The 21,116-nt window shown below is 41.4% G+C and overlaps 1 protein-coding gene across 1 annotated transcript in view; it reads left to right on the top strand.

The window, feature by feature from the left end:
• Nucleotides 1-3,470: 3,470 nt before the first annotated feature.
• LOC139561354 (NACHT and WD repeat domain-containing protein 2-like) overlaps nt 3,471-21,116 on the top strand; it is a 66,755-nt gene continuing 49,109 nt past the window's right edge. The window contains exons 1-2 of the mRNA XM_071378384.1: nt 3,471-3,621; nt 16,009-16,097. Of these exons, the coding sequence (XP_071234485.1) occupies nt 3,471-3,621; nt 16,009-16,097 (240 nt within the window). The remainder of the gene's footprint in view (nt 3,622-16,008; nt 16,098-21,116) is intronic.

Below are 21,116 nucleotides of genomic sequence, written 5' to 3'. Positions count from 1 at the left end.
ATTGATGAGGGAAATGTTTTATTCAATCCATTTTAGAATAAGGCTGTAACGTAACAAAATGTGGAAAAAGTCAAGGGGTTTGAATACTTTCCGAATGCACTGAACAAAAATATAAACACAACATGTAAAGTGTTGGTCCCATGTTTAATGAGCTAAAATAAAAGATCCCAGAGATTTTATATATGTACAAAAGCTTATTTCGCAAAAATGTTGTGTACAAATGGTGTTTACATCCGTTTTGTGAGCATTTCTCCTTTGCAAAACGTAACGTACCGTATCAAAATGTGGAATGTAAAGTACCAGTCAAAAGTTTGGACACACCTACTTATTCCAGAGTTTTTCTTTATTTTTACTATTTTCTACATTGTATTTTATATTTGAGATTCTTCAAAGTAACCACCCTTTGCCTTGCTGACACCTTTGCATACTCTTGGTATAGTCAAAATAAAGAAAAACCCTTGAATGAGTAGGTGTCCAAACTATTGACTGGTACTGTATGTGTATATATATATGTATCGATTTGTATTTATTTTTACACATATTTAACCTGTTATCTTTGTTGGCACAAAACTGCTTCCATACTTTCATTCGTTTGTATGGGTTGCCTTGATACGGGTCCCATGACACTTGTGGAGAACACTAGTGTGTTCGTGAGAGTCTCCCCTTTCGTATTTTTCAGATGTCTCATGGTCTGACAGAAACTGCTGTAGCTCGGCCACCTTCCACCGCAGATGCGGAAGGGCGACGTAAGCGGATGCCTTGGATTAAGACGCAGCCCATTCAAACTGATATGTCTAGATTAAATTGACAGATTTGTGTGTGGATTTTCTTATTATGTGACTTAGATTGAAGCACGGGTGCGTCAATAGACTCTTAGGGCTAGGCATCCCGTCAGCGAGACACCTGTCGACAACTTCCGGTGAAATTGGAGGGCGCGCAATTCAAATAAATAATCGTAAAGATTATGGATATTAAACATCTAGGTACATACAAGTGCCTTATATCAGTTAAAAGCTTACATTCTTGTTAATCTAACTGCATTGTCCGATTTACAATAGGCTTTACAGCGAAAGCATGCCATGCGATTGTTTGAGGACGATGCCCCACATCAAAATATTTTTCCACCAGCACAGGCTTCGTAAAATCACAAATAGCGATTTAAATATTCACTTTTTGAAAATCTTCTTCTGATTTGTCATTCCAAGGGTCCCAGCTACAACATGCATGGTCATTTTGTTAGATAAAATCCTTCTTTATATCCCAAAAAGTATGTTTAGTCGGCGCCGTCGATTTGAGTAATCCACTTGTTCAACCTGCAGAGAAAGGAATCCAAAAAGCTACCACTAAACTTTGTTAAAACAAGTCAAACTACGTTTTATCTAATCCTCAGATACCCTAAAATGTAATTAAACTATAATATTTCATACGGAAAGAATGTTCAATAGAAAAGTAAAATTAGCAAGTGCGCGTCCTCTTCGTTGCACGCGCACACAGACTGATTTCCAACTGAGTCCCAGTACCAAAACTCAAAATTCTTACTCGTTTGGGAAGAAACAAGCCTGAAACTTTGAACAAAGACTGTTGACATCTAGTGGAAGCCATAGGAATTGAAATATGGGAGCTGGAATTGCATAGGACCCATAGCTTTCCATTGAAAGAGCATGGGCTCTGGATTTTCTCCTACCATATCAATTGTGTTGTAGTCTCATACATTACTTTAACATTTCTATAAACTTCAAAGTGTTTTCTATCCAATGGTACCAATTATATGCATATCCTGGCTTCTGGGCCTGAGTAACAGGCAGTTTACTTTGGGCACGTCAGTCAGACAGGAAGTGGAGAAAAATAGAACCTAGCCTGAAGAAGTTTATAAACGGGTGGCTCATGGTGCAAGACGAGGGGCCCCAGGAATAGACACACACTGGCATTAATTCACACAAATGATCCTCGAGAGCAGTAGGCCTGTATCTGAAAACATGATGTGTGATTTTAAATGATGTGATTAATGCAATGACTGGACTCCTAAATATCATGTTTAGTCTACATAGTTTATTAATTTCATGAATATGTGTGCAAAAAGTGCACCTATCAATTACTCATGATGTTCAAATAGTGTGTGTTGTTATATTTAAAGGTGTTAAGTTCTAATGAATTGGAATTAATTCAAGGAAATGGTTGCTTTTTCATTAAACTCTGGGATTTAAGGCTATATGGCAGAACAGCACTGTAATCATTCAGGCTAGGTTTAGGAGAAATCAAATGCACTTAACTTCCAGAGCGAATAACAGGGGGCTGCAGAAGAGAGAAGTACATTTATCGATAAAATAATTAATTAATTAAATCCCTCCTCCCGTGAAACGTTCACATCGACTGGCTCCTCCATCACAGAGAAAAGGAGCGAAACACCCAAGTCACACACTCACTCATTGACCAAGCGGTCCATAGACATTTGTATAATTCTTTCCGGATAGTGAACGGTGAGGACCGCTGAAGGAACCGGAAAAGAGAGAGGGAAAGAGAGCGAGATAAAGAAAGAGAAAGATGAACAGACGGTATTTGGAAAACTCTCCAGCCCAGACTGACCCCAGAATGCACAGAAAACCAGTGCTCGCTCGCAATGAGATGCTGCGCGCCGCTCTTTGCAAACCGGCTGCTGTTTCTCCAGGGGCAGACTCTCGGTGAAGAGAACTCTAGATGGGCGTTTTTACCGTCTCTGTTGATTCTCAAGGATCCACGGTTGGATATTTTCGAAATGAAGAGAATGAAAAATGTGAGGATCGAGAAGTGTTGTAGTGTGTATCCGCAGCCTCCTCACCCGCAACAGTCAAGTCCACTGAACGCAGTGATTTAGTGATTGAGTATTTATTTTCATGATAAATACGAAAAAGGATTGACATTTTGATATTAGGACTTCCCAACTTTGCCGTGTTTTGTTGTCTGTTTTGCAGTCTCTGTCTGTGAAACACAGATCTCAGGATACATCAACTCCGTGGAAAAAAGCGACTTGAGATCTTCCCCAGACTGAACAACAATTTACTGCTGTTTCACCCCCCTCACACTTCTCTCCCTCTGCAAGCATCTCCTCTGGGTGGGATTGCGCCCGATGCTTGCCCATTGTTTGCTTTTTGTTCTGTCTTGTCATTTGTTTGTGTGTTTCACATTATGGTATGATGATTAACATGCTTAGCCATAATAGCCAAGGAAATTATTTTAAATGATGCATGTAAACGTGACAGTAACGCGTTTTGTTATGCAACATTCCTATGACTGAATGAAGAAGCAAGCATGGGCTTATTATATGGGTCTTTTTCGGGGTTGCCTTTTTCTACGACTTGGCAGATCCATCCCAACTTGATTTGTGTGTGCGTGCATGTGTTCTTGTCTGTGTGTGGCCACTGATAACCCCTTTAGAAGGCACTAAAGACCTGTCTGTGTGTACCTGGTTGCAGTTACGCTGGAAGTTGCCACCCATGTGGCCCTCGGGAGTGGGGAGCAGGCAGCCCTGTCCGCGGGAATCGGCGCTCCGCAGGGCAGCCATCAGTGGCAATGTCCTCGCACTGCCGCAGCACCATGTCCCCACTGGCAGGAGTGTCCGGGTTTTCATCTGCGCCAACCCCGACGGTAAGACAGTTCTGGCCAGGGAACAAATGTGAGAGTCCTCGGATGACTCATGGAGTAACTTTTTAATTGATGAGCCGGTGTGCAGAAAAGTGGGATGCTGCTTATCTTAGGCCTACTGTATATTCCTGGCGCATGGTGACACCTGTAGGCCTATATCCCGGCGCTTGCATTGTGACAGCTGTTACGCACAATAAATGATAGGCCTACCCAAATCAGTGCAATTACAGACACACAGATTGATGTAGATTTCACGCCGCTCATAAGGACATTTTATTCATCTAATTTCAAAGATTTATGTCAGATCTTTCCAGTTCTAGAGAAAAAAAAGGTGCATTGAACGAGGGGATATGTAGGTCTGTAATTTGTGGCCCAATCATAAGAGTCCATACAACTGACAGGACAGGAGAGTGACATATAACCATGCTCTACCAGCCCTATGCCTGACTAATGTATTGAGGAAAGCACAGGGTGTGATGCGGAATGGTCCCCGGTTCAACAATCACAATAGCCTTGCTCAATTCACTTAGCACCAGCGCTGTAGACAGTCACAAGCCACTCGACCAAAGAGGGTAGACCGAGATTATGCTTGTAGTATTCTAGGTGGTCTACCGTTCAGTCAATGATGGTCATAATGGGCCACTAGCCAATTCTAATACGTCACTTTGTTTTGAAGTGCTATTTTAATTGTTATTCAGGTGAGTCTCAAGCAATGTCAGAGACACTTTGAGGCAGGAATACTCCATAAGGTTTGTGAGAAAACGTCAATGATGCGGCTATGGGGTGGAGAGGCGGGTTGTGACAGCATTGTGAAGTTCCTCTCTGACGTCAAATGTACAAACACAGAAGTAAGACTCTAGGCCATCAACCTGGTCTCAGAACATTTCATATTATTCTGCATGTAAATCTGAGACACTCCATTTAGTATGATATGTTACATTTAGTATGGTATGTTTTCATTTGTGGATGTCCATCACCCATTTTGTATGATATGTTATGAATTGCTATTCGTATTATATGTTACGAATTTGCAAAATGGACAATATATTAATATTTGCACAATATGCAATATGTTCTGAATTTTCTAAACATATGTGATGAATTCTAGCTAGGTGGCTAACGGTAGCTAGCTGGCTAACGTTAGCTAGGCTAGGGGTTAGGGTTAAGTTTAGGAGTTGGATTAAAGGGTTAGGGTTAGGGGAAGGGTTAGCTAAAATGGTTAAGGTTAGGAGAAGGGTTAGCTAGCATGCTAAGTAGTTGAACATTGCGAAAATGCTAAAGTTGTCAGTGATGAGATACGAACTTGCAACTTTTGGGTTGCTAGATGTTCGCGTTATACGTCAACCCATCCAGCCCGAACCAACCACCTTACTTTAAGTAAACATCTGTCTTATGTAACCTTACCATAGGTAATATATACAAAATCATGTAAACACCCCTTCAGTGGATTTGGCTATTTCAGCCACGCCCGTTGCTGACTGGTTTATAAAATCGAACACACAGCCATGCAATCTCCATAGACAAACATTGGCAGTAGAATGGCCTTAGAGCTCAGTGACTTTCAACGTGGCACCAGTGTTGGCTGGAGTGGTGTACTTCTTCATTTCACAAAGGCAAAACATCAACCAATTTCTAAAGACTGTTGACATCCAGTGGAAGCGATAGGAACTGCAAGCAACTGCCTTAGAATTCTAGATTCCCATTGAAATCCCATTGAAAAGAGAGTGACCTCCAAAAAAAATATCCTGGATGGTTTGTCCTCGGGGTTTTGCCTGCCAAATAAGTTATGTTATACTCACAGACATCATTCAAAAAAATATATAATCTTCAGAGTATTTTCTATCCAAATCTACTAATAATATGCATATCCTAGCTTCTGGGTATGAGTAGCAGGCAGTTTACTTTGGGAACGCTTTTCATCCGAAAATACCGCCACCTAGCCTTAATGCCCTTGATTTTGGAATGAGATGTTTGATGAGCAGGTGTCCACATACTTATGGTCACGTAGTGTATCATACTAATTTCAGTGTCACAGATTTACATTTACAACGTTATGTCTAGTCTATGAGACCAGGCTTAGGCTACAGGGCTGCTGAAGGCAGTTTAAGTTTACAGCCACCCTGCACATAATCCTCAGTCTTCTTGAATCTCCAAAATAATGACTCCAGTCAAAAGCAACGGATCTTTATGCTGGAGTCAAAGTGGTCTGCAGTGCATTGCAGTATGTCGAGAAGCTGAGGTGTGACAGCGAGTTTGAAGCCATTTGGGCACAGTACAGTGCCAGCTGGCACTGACGCACCACCAGCTCCCAGCAAACAACGACATTATGGAAGTACAAATCTCCAGCAATACCTGGTGGACAGTACAGTAGGTCAGCAGGACAGAGGTGAGTGTAGATTTCACGCAAACCTGCCACTTCTTGGTCAAAAGCACTTGGTATTTGTGGTATATATTGTGGTATAGCGTGATATGAAGCAGAATTCAATATAATTCCAACGCAAGAACCCCCCCAAAGTTGTGCCCGCTCACCGATTTCAACTAACCCCTTAGTCACTTTATCCTGGCAACGGGTTCGAGAGGTGCAGGCATTCTCTTGCAGAGTTGCTCTGTTTGAATACTGTCTCGGGGAGGGGGGTAAAAATAGGCTTCCTTAAAACAGGAAAAAAAACAAAGCAAGAGGAGTAGTGTAAGACACACACACAGAGAGGGCAAAAATATGGAGGGTGGGATTAAGGGAAAGCGGGAGAGAGTGAGGATGGCACACCCATAGACAAAAACAGGACCAATCACGCATGATTCCCCTGAAAATACAATAAATGTCAATAGAGTGATCAAATGACCTAAATTTCCTCTTATTTTGTACCGGTTTTATCCATATCCAATGGCACACACAGTAGGCTTAATTTGCAACGTTGCTCATAGAATCATTAGTCGTGGGCAACATGCAAATGTTACTGGGAGGAGCACGTACAGTAACTCTGAAGATGATTTGGAATCAGAGGTCCAATATGAATGGATGGAAAAGTATGTCTTTGTATGGCTGTACATTTGACACTGTTTAAGGAAAGATGTTGACACACTGTTGACAAACTGTTACCCTACAACCAAATAGTCATATCACGTTACAGCATAGAGATCTCGACACTTTATTGTGAATTCCTGATACGGCTGCATGGATCTAGCCTCCACATTGAAAGAAAATAAAAGAAAAGAAAGAGCTTCAGGCCTTCTGATTCTGAATGAACTCGTTCAGTATCTGTGACCAGCACCAAATGAACAGCTCCTCTTATGGACTGGAAAGTGTTTTTCCAGAAATAATACAGTAATACCCTGCAGTGCAGGTGCAGTGCTGTTCCACTATGGGCTCTAGAGGGCGCAATTCATGCACTACATTGAGTTACAGTGGTTTGTCATAACAATGGCAAAGCTGGAATAAATAAATGATTGTTTTTAATATCAGATGTCCGATCATAACTAGATGAGCTTTTGTTGTTGTCTCATACCCATTCAATTATTTGAATATTCAGACCATTAGGCTACACTTTCTCTTGACACTTGAACCCTGCATGCAATATGACATGTTATAATTTCGTTAACCTGACATGTTACAACTCTTAATTACATCTACTATGTCAGCCTTATGACTGATTATCTAGGTCTTATGACATATGGCTTAAGTGATGTTGCCACCTCGGACCTCAGGGAAAAGTGATCTTAAAAGATCAGGCACAACAGGGAAACAAAATCACTTCAGATATAGTGTGCACTAAGGAAGAGATGATCTTAAATATAGTGTGCCTCATACTTTCCCAGAGATAAGTACAGTATCATAACAGTTTCACTGTGTTTTTTACTGTGTCTGGGCGTCACAGGTTTATGTGCTCTCTGTCCGGTTGTGGCTGTAGCCTATGATGCACCATACTGTCACTGCCGAGACTGGTATAGTCAAAGACCATAGACCATCTTCTCACTCTCTTATTAATGATTCTGCCTTTAAGAAGTCTCTTACCGACCACTGCAACAATGTGTCTGCCACTACTTCAAGGGGCAATCTGGGATTCAGGAGTTCTTCAAGAATCAGTGGTTATATCATTCATTTCAAAGTAGAGAAATGTATGTACCTTTAAAAGGACTTATTGTATGTAGCAGTGGAGGCTGCTGAGGGGAGGACGGCTCATAATATTGATGAACACATAAAAAGCATGTTTTTGATACCACTCCATTCCAGCCATTATTATTAGCCATTCTCCTCTCAGCAGCCTCCACTGGTATGTAAGGGTATGTGCACATTAAAACATTGAAGCCGAGATGAGTTCGCTGAACGACAAAATTCAAATTGTGGTGAACAGAGCTTTGTCGCAATCTTACAATCTTGCTAATGAATCATTCGGACTTCAGGCTGGGCTTTCATTTTCATTTTCAGAGCAGTGCACTGCTCAACCTGTGTGTGTGTGCGTGGCTGTGTGTGTGCCTGTGTGTGTGCACGTGTGCGTGCGCATGTGGCTGTGTGTTTGCATGATCTGCCATGGCTACTTTTCCTGATCAATTAAAAACACCCCCTTATCTCTCCGTCACGTCCCAGACAGCTGCTGTATGCCAAAGAAAAGGCTATGGCAATTAATCTACTTCCATATCTATAGCCACTTATTAGACGTTGTGTGTGTGCGCGTATAGGTGTTGCTACGTGTGCATGTGTATGTATGTGAGTGTGTACTTAATAAACCTATCTACAGTTTATAGCTCCATATTATCTCCATAGAAAATGCCTTGGGTGTCTAAAAGCATTGGTGACGTTATTAGACAGCTATTTGTAGGCAAGCTCGAGGGTGGTTCCCCTTGGGATACAATGCATGAAGTGATCTATTCCTCCACATACACACTGTCAGACACGCTATAACTCTCCTCTGAGATGTTCAATGTCTATATTCATTTACACCTGGATTTCATTTTTTTTTTGTAGTTTAAACATGTTTTTTAGTTAGACACTGATTCTATTGGAAATATTTTTCAAGATCTTGAACATTCCTCTATATCTATGTTCTCTTTCACTGTCACTTTCTCTGGTTTAGAATCTCTATCCTCTCCTCTATTCGTCTTTCCTCTGTCTATCTCTCTGTCTATCTAGCCTTCACTTCCCTCTCTTGCTCCCTCCATCCTTTCTTTTTCTCTTCCTCCTTCAAATCTGGCTATGATCGCCGTTCATGTCAGAGGTTTAACTGTGAAATCTATAAAGCCAGTGAGAATGTTACAGCCTGGGCCATTTCAGGATCCAATCTTATTGAATATCTCTCTCTATCTCTCTGGTGTGCACTAGGGCGTCCTTTTCTCCCACCTCTCCTGAAGCCTGGTGCTAAAGCCCAATACCAGTGAGATTCTTCTCAGGCGATTTTGGCACCTCGCTGACACTTAACTGATCTACTGTTACTGAGGGACATATTTTCTGAGCGTAAATTAACCTGTAGACCTATCTACCTGTATCTTTCCAGAGGTAATTAAAGCATAGATACATTGAGGACCAAGATACCTTGTCTTGGTGTTATGATTTTATGACTAGCATTAGAGTTTAAAGTGTGCTACTTTCCCTGTTTTGAAAGGAAAAGGCACAGGTCTCGCTTTTCCAAAGCATGAATATTTCGGCCATGTTGACCTTTATATGACAGCAAAACAAACTGCACACAATCAATTAGAAATTAGCATCAGATGCTGTTTTGTGGCAAGTATATATTGGCAGTGTGAACTGTGCTGTTGCGTTGTATTTCATATCAAATTGTATTTGTCAAATGCGCCGAATACAACGGGTGTAAACCTTACTGTGAAATGCTTACTTACAAGCCCTTAAACAACAATGCAGTATAAGTTAATACACTTGAACTGCTGTAATAAAATATTTACTAGATAAACTAGAGTAAAAAAAATCGAATCAATTAAAAAGTAACAATAAATGCACATAACAATAATGAGGCAATATATATTGCCAGGTCGCAGTTGCAAATGAGAACTTGTTCTCAACTAGCCTACCTGGTTAAATAAAGGTAAAATAAAAAATAAAAAATACAGGGGGTACCGGTACCGAGTCAATGTGCAGCGGTACAGGTTAGTCAAGGTCATTTATAAAGTGACTATGCATAGATAAAACAGCGAGTAGCAGCAGTGTAAAAACAAAGGGGGGGGGGGGGTGTCAATGTAAGTCTGGGTGGCCATTTTATTAGTTGTTCAGCAGTCTTATGGCTTGGGGGTAGAAGCTGTTAAGGAGCCTTTTGGTCCTAGACTTGGCGGTCCTGTACCGCTTGGCGGGCGGTAGCAGAAAGAACAGTCTATGACTTGAGTGACTGGAGTCTTTGACAATTTTTTGGGCCTTCCTCTGAAATGCCTAGTATATAGTTCCTGGTTGTCAGGAAGCTTGGCCTCAGTGATGTACTGGGCCGGACGCACTACCCTCTGTAGCGCCTTACAGATCAGATGCCGAGCAGTTGCCATACCAGGCGGTGATGCAACCGGTCAGGATGCTCTCGATGGTGCAGCTGTAGAAATTTGAGGATCTGAGGACCCGTGGCAAATCTTTTAAGTCTCCTGAGGGGGGGGAAAGTATTTCGCTCTTCACAACTGTCTTGGTGTGTTCGGACCATAAATAGTTTGTTGGTCATGAGGCCAAGGAACTTGAAGCTCTCTATCCTATCCACTTTAGTCCCGTCGATGTTAATGGGAGCCTGTTTGGCCCTCCATTTCCTATAGTCCACAACCAGCTCCTTCGTCTTGCTCATATTGAGAGAGAGGTTGTTGTCCTGGCACTACACTGCTAGGTCTCTGACCTCCTCCCTATAGGCTGTCTCATTGTTGTCGGTGATCAGGCCAACCACTGTTGTGTCGTCAGCAAACTTAATGATGGTGTTGGAGTCATGCTTGGCCACGCAGTCGTGGGTGTCCAGGGAGTACAGGAGGGGACTAAGCATGCACCCCCGAGGGGCCCTAGTGTTGTAGATCAGTGTGGCAGATGTGTTGTTGCCTACCTTTACCACCTGGGGCGGCCTGTCAGGAAGTCCAGGATCCAGTTGCAGAGCGAGGTGTTTAGTCCCAGAGTCCTTAGCTGACTGATGAGCTTTGTGGGCATTATGTTGTTGATTGCTGAGCTGTAGTCAATTAAAAAGGGCAGTGTGGAGTGATTGAGATTGCGTCATCTGTGGATCTGTTGGGTGGTATGAGAATTAGAGTGGGTCTGGGATGATGGTTGGTGGGAGCCATAACCAGCCTTTCAAAGCATTTCATAGCTCCAGATGTGGTGGACTGCTCAAACCATGTAGCTTTTACAGACTGGGTCAGAGAAAGGTTGAACATGTTAGTGAAGACACTTGCCAGCGCATGCCCTGAGTACGCATCCTAGTAATCCATCTGGCCCTGTGGCCTTGTAGAAGTTAGCCTGTTTAAATGTCTTGCTCACATCGTGATAACAGTTGTCCGAAACAACTGGTGCTCCCATGCATGGTTCAGTGTTGCTTGCCTCAAAGCGAGCACAGAAGGCATTTAGCTCATCCTGTAGGCTCACGTCAGAAAACTTGAGTGTGCAGAACTATTCACCCACCCCCAAAGTCAATACTTTGTAGAGCCACCTTTTGCAGCGATTACAGCTGCAAGTCTCTTGGGGTATGTCTCTATAACTTCTTTGGGATAGCCCCCTTTTTTCAATTGTTGACATAGCCAAATCTAAATGACATAGCCAAATCTAACTGCCTGTAGCTCAGGCCCTGAAGCAAGGATATGCATATTATTGGTACCATTTGAAAGGAAACACTTTGAAGTTTGTGTAAATGTGAATTGTATGTAGGAGAATATAACAATAGATCTGGTAGAAGAAAACCACCATCAATCAAATGCAACAGAAAGGTCCCAAATCTAGCCATCACTCTGGTTGTAATTCCGATGGTGTCCACAAGATGGCAGCAGTGTATGTGCAAAATAATAACTTGAAGCATGAGCAAACTACATGACATTTAGTGTGAAGTCACCCAGGTAGATTTGGGCAAATCGTGAAGGGGACGTTTACATTCACATTACATTTTTCTGCAAGAATATCGTCACATCTGTATACTTGGACTTTGATTTAGTAAGTATTAGTAGGCATATTATAAGTTCAACATTTGCAAAACACCCAGTTTTCATAACTTCATAACTCTCCATAGTCTTATAATTGTTGTCAAAAAGGAAAAGGCTTGCTGTCGCACAAGATTAGCAGCAACATTTTACTGTAAATTGGACAGTGCAGTTATATTAACAAGAATTTAAGCTTTTAGCCGATATAAGACACTTATATGTACCGACATTTGTTGTTTCTCTAAAACCTGCGATCGTGACACATGGCACTGCATGATTTACAACTGTCCCATTTACGGGACGCATATCATGTAGCCACTGGGATTTTTGCCAATTCTTCAAGGCAAAACTGCTACAGATCCTTCAAGTAGGATGGGTTCCGCTGGTGTACAGCAATCTTTAAGTCATACCACAGATTCTCAATTGGATTGAGGTCTGGGCTTTGAATAGGCCATTCCAAGACATTTAAATGTTTTCCCTTAAACCACTTGAGTGTTGCTTTAGCAGTATGCTTAGAGTCATTGTCCTGCTGGAAGGTGAACCTCCGTTCCAGTCTCAAATCTCTGGAAATTCCCTCAAGAATTTTCCTTTATTTAGCGCCATCCATCATTCCTTCAATTCTGAATAGTTTCCAATGGCTTTTTTCTGGCCACTCGTAAAGCCCAGCTTTGTGGAGTGTGCGGCTTAAAGTGGTCCTAAGGACAAATACTCCCATCTCCGCTGTGGAGCGTTGTAGCTCCATCGGGCTTATCTTTGATCTCTCACTGAGATCATGTGATAGTTTATTTGACACTTAGATTACACACCGGTGGACTTTATTTAACTAATTATGTGACTTCTGAAGGTAATTGGTTGCAACAGATCTTATTTAGGGGCTTCATTGCAAAGGGGGTGAATACATATGCACACATCACTTTTCCGTTAGTTTTTTTAAATAATTTTTTGAAACAAGTTATTTTTTTTATTTTCGCTTCACCAATACGGACTGTTTTATGTATGTCCATTACATAAAATCCAAATAAAAATATATTTAAATGACAGGTTGTAATATAACAAAATAGAAAAAATGACAAAGAAGATGAATACTTTTGCAAGACCCTATTAAAAGTAAATGTATCAAAAGTAAATGTTATTGGTCTATACTTAAGTACCAATAGTAAAAGTATATATAATTTCACATTCCTTATATTAAGCAAATCAGACAACACGATCATTTATTATTTACGGTTAGCCAGCGGCACACTCCAATACCTAGATATAATTTACAAACGAAGCATTTGTGTTTAGTGAGTCCACCAGATCAGAGACAGTAGGGATGACCATGTGTGTGAATTTGACCATTTTCCTGTCCTGCAAGCTTTCGAAATGTAACACGTACTTTTGGACTTTTGGGGGTCAGGGGAAATGTATGGAGTAAAAAGTACATTCATTTTCCCTAGAAATGTAGTGGAGTAAAAGTAAAAGTTGCCAAAAATATAAATAGTCATTTAATGTACAGATACCCTAGAGAAATTAAGTCGTTTTTTGGGGTATGTGGGACGGTAGCGTCCCACCTCGTCAACAGCCAGTGAAACTGCAGGGCGCCAAATTCAAACAACAGAAATCCCATAATTTAAATTCCTCAAACATACAAGTATTTTACACCATTTTAAAGATACACTTGTTGTAAATCCAGCCAAAGTGTCCGATTTCAAAAAGGTTTTACGACGAAAGCACACCAAACGATTATGTTAGGTATGAGCCAAGTCACAGAAAAAGACAGCCATTTTTCCAGCCAATGAGAGCAGTAACAAAAAGCAGAAATAGAGATAAAATGAATCACTAACCTTTGATGATCTTCATCAGATGACACTCATAGGACTTCATGTTACACAATACATGTATGTATTGTTCGGTAAAGTTCATATTTATATAAAAAAATCTGAGTTTAGACGGGACGCTACTGTCTCACTTGGCAAAAAGCCTGAGAAAATGCAGAGCGCCAAATAAAAATTAATTACTATGAAAATTACTATAAAATCAAACTTTCATTAAATCACACATGAAAGATACCAAATTAAAGCTACACTGGTTGTGAATCCAGCCAACATGTCAGAATTCAAATAGGCTTTTCGGCGAAAGCATATGATGCTATTATCTGAGCATAGCACCATAGTAAACAAAAGAGAGAAAACATTTCAACCCTGCAGGCGCGACACAAAACGCAGAAATAAAAAACCTAATTGAAAAGAGAGTGACCTCAAAAAAAAAATATCCTGGATGGTTTGTCCTCGGGGTTTTGCCTGCCAAATAAGTTATGTTATACTCACAGACATCATTCAAACAGTTTTAGAATCTTCAGGGTGTTTTCTATCCAAATCTACTAACAATATGCATAACTTATCTTTTGGGGATGAGTAGCTGGCAGTTGAATTTGCGTATGCTTTTCATCCAAACGTGAAAATGCTGCCCCCTACCCTAGAGAAGTTAAGTAGTACTTTAAAGTATTTATTAAAGTATAAATACTGCTCAGGACATATTGCAACACATGTTGACACGTACAGCATATTGCCCGTTAGCATGTTCCTTTCTCTCCTTGTGAGTATAACCGAAGACAATTCTCTTGGGAGGTAATACGTCGGCATTTGCTTGTGAGGTATTCTAGTTTGGGTGAACAAAAGGACTTCTGTATGCTGTCACAATCATACCTTGAGTAGTTAATCAGGAAACATACACCCACTCCTTTCTTCTTGCCGGAGAGTTCATTATTCCTGTCTGCACAATGTACTGAGAACCCAGCTGGCTGAATGGATAGGGACAGTATATCGCAAAAGAGACATGTTTCCATGAAACAGAGTATGTTACAATCCCTGATATCTCTCTGGAAGGAGATCCTTGCCCTGAGCTCATTATTATCCAGAGACTGAACATTAGCGACTAATATGCTTGGAAGTGGTGGAGGGTGTGCACGCCTCCTGAGTCAGACTAGAAGTCCACTCCGAATACCTCTTCTCTACCAGCGGTGTTTTGGAGTAGGCCCTGGAATAAGTTCAATTGCCCTGGGGGGTACGAACAAAGGATCCAATTCGGGAAAGTTGTATTGCTGGTCGCAATGCTGGTGAATTACGACCACTCTGATATCCAAAAGTTATTTCCGGCTGTATGTAATAACACAAAACATGTTCTATGCTAATAATGTAAGAAATAACACACAAAAAAACAAAATACTGCAAAGTTTCTTAGAAGCTAGAAGCAGAGCTACCATATCTGTCGGCGCCATCGCTCTCTCTCTCTCTCTTTCGGAAATGATGGCAGAGTGAGAGGAGTAGCTGTCAGTGAGAGCTGTGGCATGGAATTAAAGAGAGAGACTGTGTGTGTGTGTGTGTGTGTGTGTGTGTGTGTGTGTGTGTGTGTGTGTGTGTGTGTGTGTGTGTGTGTGTGTGTGTCGCTGAGATAACAGGTGCTTCCGCTCTGCCATGTCTGCCACACACACTTTACACATACATCTCTGTGCCCTGCCAACGTCAACATGCATAACCTCATCATTTCCGGTGAGAGCTCTGGTTTACCATACAGTTCAGCTGGGCCAAGCAAGGAAGAGACGAATAACAAGAAAAGAAGCCTGTGTCATCCAAATGCCAACAAAATTATCTAACCCTAAAAATTGTGCCCTAGTTTTGTAACATGACACAGTCTTGAGTGGGGGACACATTTGAGTGTGACACATATATTTTGATGATGTGTTCCATCATCAAAGGGACTGTGGCTCTCCTGGGCATGTTCTGTTTTTAACTGTCTGTCCATCAGACCTATCACCCTGGAGTTGTGGGGGATGGTCCCTGTCCTCTCCAATTATTGTAACCCAAGGGAGGGCAGTGGAAAGGAGAGAAAGGAAGGAAGGAAAAGAAAGGAAGGAGGAAAATAATTAAAGTGGGACAGAACAATGACCCATAGGCCCTCACTAGTCTGAGACACCCCACATACCCTAACTATGCCATGACATGTAATATCCTATAACAACCCCATTAACCTAATCTGTTAGCACTGCCGTTGTTGACCCTTCCCAATTTAGGCCCTCCGTTATAACATAATATAATAATAATAATAGCCTTTTAGAAGACGCTTCTATCCAAAACAACTTAAAGTCATGCATTTTCTTTATATGGATGGTCCCAGGAATATAACCCACTTCCTGGCGTTGCAAGCACCACGCTCGACCAACTAAGCAAAAGAGGACCATGTTGCCCATATTTGGAAGTCTGCTATAATGGTATCAATGAATCTTCATACAAATCAATGTGTTCACTTTGTCATTTTTGTTTCCAGACACAGAAGCAGAGAGGAATGCACTGAAAGAGCATGTATATCCCAAACTACGAGACTTCTGCAGAGAGAACTATGGGATTGAGTTCCAGGTAATACAACATTTCCAATCTTTCTCTTTTGCAGTCTTGCAGTGCAAGAAAGTTGTTTTTAACATATACCCCAAAGGTTTCCAATATTGATCAAAAAGAGGTTTCAAATTGTTTCAAATACAACTAACAGTGAAATGCTTACTTGCGGGCCTTTCCCAACAATGCAGAGAGAAAGAAAATAGAGAAATAACAGAAAAGTAAAACACATAATACTAAAAGTAATAATAAATACACAATGAGTGACGATAACTTGGCTATATAGAGTCAATTTGAAGGGGCACGAGGTAATTGAGGTAGCTATGCACATGTAACTAGGACTAAAGTGACAGATAATAATAACAGTGGCAGCAGAGTAAATAACGGGTCAAAAAAAGTTAGTGCAAAAAGGGTCAATGTAGATAGTTAAATAGTTCACCAGTTAATCTGGTTCAGGTTACTAATCAACCTACCCGTGTTTACAAACACTACAGGAACAAGATCATCCACATGTATTGATAAAATATTTACTGATACTAAACTCAGCAAAAATTGAATCGTCCATTTTTCAGGACCCTGTCTTTCAAAAATAATTTGTAAAAATCCAAATAACTTCACAGATCTTCATTGTAGAGGGTTTAAACACTGTTTCCCATGCTTGTTCAATGAACCATAAACAATTAATGAACATGCACCTGTAGAACGGTCGTTAACACACTAACAGCTTACAGACGATAGGCAATGAAGGTCACAGTTATGAAAACTTAGGCCTCTTTAGTGTCCTTTCTGACTCTGAAAAACACCTAAAGAAAGATGCCCAGGGTCCCTGCTCATCTGCGTGAACGTGCCTTAGGCATGCTGCAAGGAGGCATGAGGACTGCAGATGTGGCCAGGGCAAAAAATTGTAATGTCCATACTGTGAGACGCCTAAGACAGTGCTACAGGGAGACAGGATGGACAGCTGATCGTCCTCGCAGTGGCAGACCACGTGTAACACCTGCACAGGATCGGTACATCCGAACATCTCACCTGTAGGACAAGTACAGGATGGGAATAACAACTGCCCGAGTTACACCAGGAACACACAATCCCTCCATCAGTTTTTAGACTGTCCGCAATAGGCTGAGAGAGGCTGGACTGAGGGCTTGTAGGCCTGTTGTAAGGCAGGTCCTCACCGGCAACAACGTCGCCTATGGCCACAAACCCACTGTTGCTGGACCAGACAGGACTGGCAAAAAGTGCTCTTCACTGACAAGTCGTGGGTTTTGTCTCACCAGGGGTGATGGTCAGATTCGCGTTTATCGTCGAAGGAATGAGCGTTACACCAAGGCCTGTACTCTGGAGCGGAATTGATTTGGAGGTGGAGGGTCCGTCATGGTCTGGGGCGGTGTGTCACAGCATCATCGGACTGAGCTTGTTGTCATTGCAGGCAATCAACGCTGTGTGTTACAGGGAAGACATCCTCCTCCCTCATGTGGTACCCTTCCTGCAGGCTCATCCTGACATGACCCTCCAGCATGACAATGCCACCAGCCATACTGCTCGTTCTGTGTGTGATTTCCTGCAAGACAGGAATGTCAGTGTTCTGCCATGACCAGGGAAGAGCACGGATCTCAATCTCATTGAGTACGTCTGGGACCCGTTGGATCGGCGGGTGAGGGCTAGGGCCATTCCCCCCAGAAATGTCCGGGAACTTGCAGGTGCCTTGGTGGAATAGTGGGGTAACATCTTACAGCAAGAACTGGTAAATCTGGTGCAGTCCATGAGGAGGAGAGGCACTGCAGTACTTAATGCAGCTGGTGGCCACACCAGATACTGACTGTTACTTTTGATTTTGACACCCTCCCCTTTGTTCAGGGACACATTATTCAATTTCTGTTAGTCACATTTCTGTGGAACTTGTTCAGTTTATGTCTCAGTTGTTGAATCTTGTTATGTTCATACAAATATTTACACATGTTAAGTTTGCTGAAATTAAACGCAGTTGACAATGAGAGGACGTTTATTTTTTTGCTGAGTTTATATAACTTTCTTCTAAAGCTGTATCCGTACCCATTGTAGTGATCACAATATAGTGGCTATATCCAGGAAAGCCAAAGTTCCAATAGCTGGGCCTAAAATAGTGTAAAAGAGATCATACAAAATATTTTGGTGTGACTCTTATGTGGATGATGCTAAAAAATATTTGTTGGTCGGATGTGATTCATATGGAGCATCCAGATGCTGCACTTGATACATTTATGAAATTGCGGTTAGAACTGTTAAGGCTCCATGGATTGATGAGGAATTGAAACACTGTATGGCTTAAAGAGATGTGGCTAATAAGTCTGGCTGCACATCTGACTGGCTGACTTACTGCAAATTGAGAAATTATGTGAAACTCAACAAAAACAAGAAGAAATTATATTATGCAGTCAAGATCAATGATATAATATATGGGAAAACACTTGAGTTCATTCATAAATGGAATTATAGGCAGAAAGACTCCTTTCATCGAATCAGATGGCTTATTCATCACAACCATCAGCTTGCTGCCAGCACTTAGCAAACCTTTGGAAAAATTGTGTTTGATCAAATATAATTCTACTTCTCTGTAAACAAATTAACAGACTTTCAGCATGCTTATAGAGAAGGGCACTCAACATGTACTGTATTGACACAAATTATGGATGATTGGTTGAAAGAAACAGATAAGAAGATTGTGGGAGTTGTACTGTTAGATTTCAGTGCAGGCTTTGATATTATTGACCATAACCTGTTGTTGAGAAAACCTATGTGTTATGGCTTTTCAACTTCAGCTCTGAATCGACGATATGGCAGTCTATATAATAGAACTCAGGAGGGTTTTCTTTAATGGAAGCTTGTCTAATGTCAAACATGTAAAGTGTGGTGTACTGTAGGGCAGCTCTTTAGGCCCTCAACTCTTTTCTATTTTCACCAATGACCTGCCACTCGCATTAAACAAAGCATGTGTCCATGTTTGCTGATGATTCAACCATATTCGCCTCAGCAACCACAGATAATGAAGTCACTGAAACGCTTAACAAAGAGTTGCAGTCTGTTTTGAAATGGGTGGGCAGTAATAAACTGGTCCTGGACATCTGTAAAACTAAGAGCATTGTATTTGGTATGAATCATTCCCTAAATTCTAGACCTCAGCTGAATCTGGTAAGGAATGGTGTGGCTGTTGAACAAGTTGAGGAGACTAAATTACTTGGTGTTACCTTAGATTGTAAACTGTCATGAACAAAACATATAGATTCAATGGTTGTAAAGATGGGGAGAGGTCTGTCTGTAATAAAGAGATACTCTGCTTTTTTGACACCACACTCCAAAAATTAAGTCCTGCAGGTCCAGTTTGATCTTATCTTGATTATTGTCCAGTCATATGGTCAAGTGCTGCAAAGAAAAACCTAGTTAAGCTGCAGCTGCCCCAGAAAGGAGTGGCACCACTTGCTCTTCATTGTAATCAGAGGGCTGTTTTTAATATTATTCCTGCCAGTCTCTCTTAGCTAAGAGATGAGGAAAGACTGACTGTCACTTATTGTTTTTATAAGAAACATTAATGTTGGAAATTCCTAATTGTTTGCATAGTCAACTTACACACAGCACTGACAGACGTACTCATCCCAACAGACATGCCACCAGGGGTCTTTTCACAGTCCCCAGGTCCAGGACAAATTCAAAGAAACGTACAGGATTATACATGCTTCTACACCTGCATTGCTTGCTGTTTGGGGTTTTAGGCTGGGTTTCTGTACAGCACTTTGAGATATCAGCTATTGTAAAAAGGGCTTTATAAATCAATTTGCTTTGATATACAGAGCCATGTGCATGGAACTCCCTCTCCTCCACGTGACCTACATTTTGTGTGTATGTACTTACGTGTGTGTAACTGATATGCACACACAGTACATGTTCATGTTTTTAAAAGTATGTACATTGTAAAGTATTTTCTCTGCAATGTGTTTTTCGTTAGATGTCAGACTCCAGTAAGACTAGCTGTCGCCGTTGGCGTCGGCTAATGGGAATTTTAATAAATCAAAAACCAAATAACTTAAAGCACTGAAGCGAGAGAGCGAGAGAGAGGAAAAAAAAGAGGTGGTAGTTACTCAAGACTGGAAGTATCTCAATCCCTCCATCTGTTCCACGAATTGGTTTGTAAATTAGACTAACAAAAAGCTTCACAACAATGTTGCTAATACTCCATGAGATCCATGCTTATTAAGGTCGCTGTCCTGTTGGAAGGTGAACCTTCGCCCCCAGCCTGAGGTCGTGAGCACTCTGGAGCAGGTTTTCATCAAGGATCTCTCTGTACTTTGCTGCGTTCATCTTTCCTTCGATCCTGAATATTCTCCCAGTCCCTGCCGCTGAAAAACATCCCCAAAGCATGATGCTGCCACCATCATGCTTCACCATGAGGATGGTGCCAGGTTTCCTCCAGACGTGACGCTTGGCATTCAGGCCAAAGAGTTCTTGGTTTCATCAGACGAGAGAATCATGATTTCATCAGACCGTTGCTGTTGTGGACCATTTTGGAGATATTGATACTAGGATATTGATAAGATTAGAATTTGTGACTGCGTGTGTACGTGCACGCATGTGTGCGTGATTCGGCTCAGTATACTGTAGATTTATGTCTGAGAAATGGCAGTCCTTTCTCACTCGTCTGGAAAGTCATTTGTCTTTCTCAGTCATCACAATTGAGTTCATGCTATATAGAGATAGTCCTTCTGTGCAACACTTCATATACAGTAAAATAAATATTTAAGTAAAGAACTGTTTTGATAATGGGGTACCAGTGAGAAAGTAAATACTTTATTATGGTTGGCAAAACATGGCTGCCATTCTCTGAGCTAATCTCAGTTGTAGACACTCCCATCATACACACACACACACACAGATAGACACACAGAAACACACACACACCCATCAAACACTCACACACCCGTCACCACCAGAGATGAATTACAATAGCAGTTTTCCCACTACAGTTGACGGGATATTGTTTAATGGCTGTCAGTCAAACGTCTCTCCAGCTGC

The sequence above is a fragment of the Salvelinus alpinus genome, chromosome 31 (genome assembly GCF_045679555.1).
Source record: "Salvelinus alpinus chromosome 31, SLU_Salpinus.1, whole genome shotgun sequence".
Lineage (NCBI taxonomy): Eukaryota > Metazoa > Chordata > Actinopteri > Salmoniformes > Salmonidae > Salvelinus > Salvelinus alpinus.
This window is presented reverse-complemented; position numbering and strand designations above follow the sequence as displayed.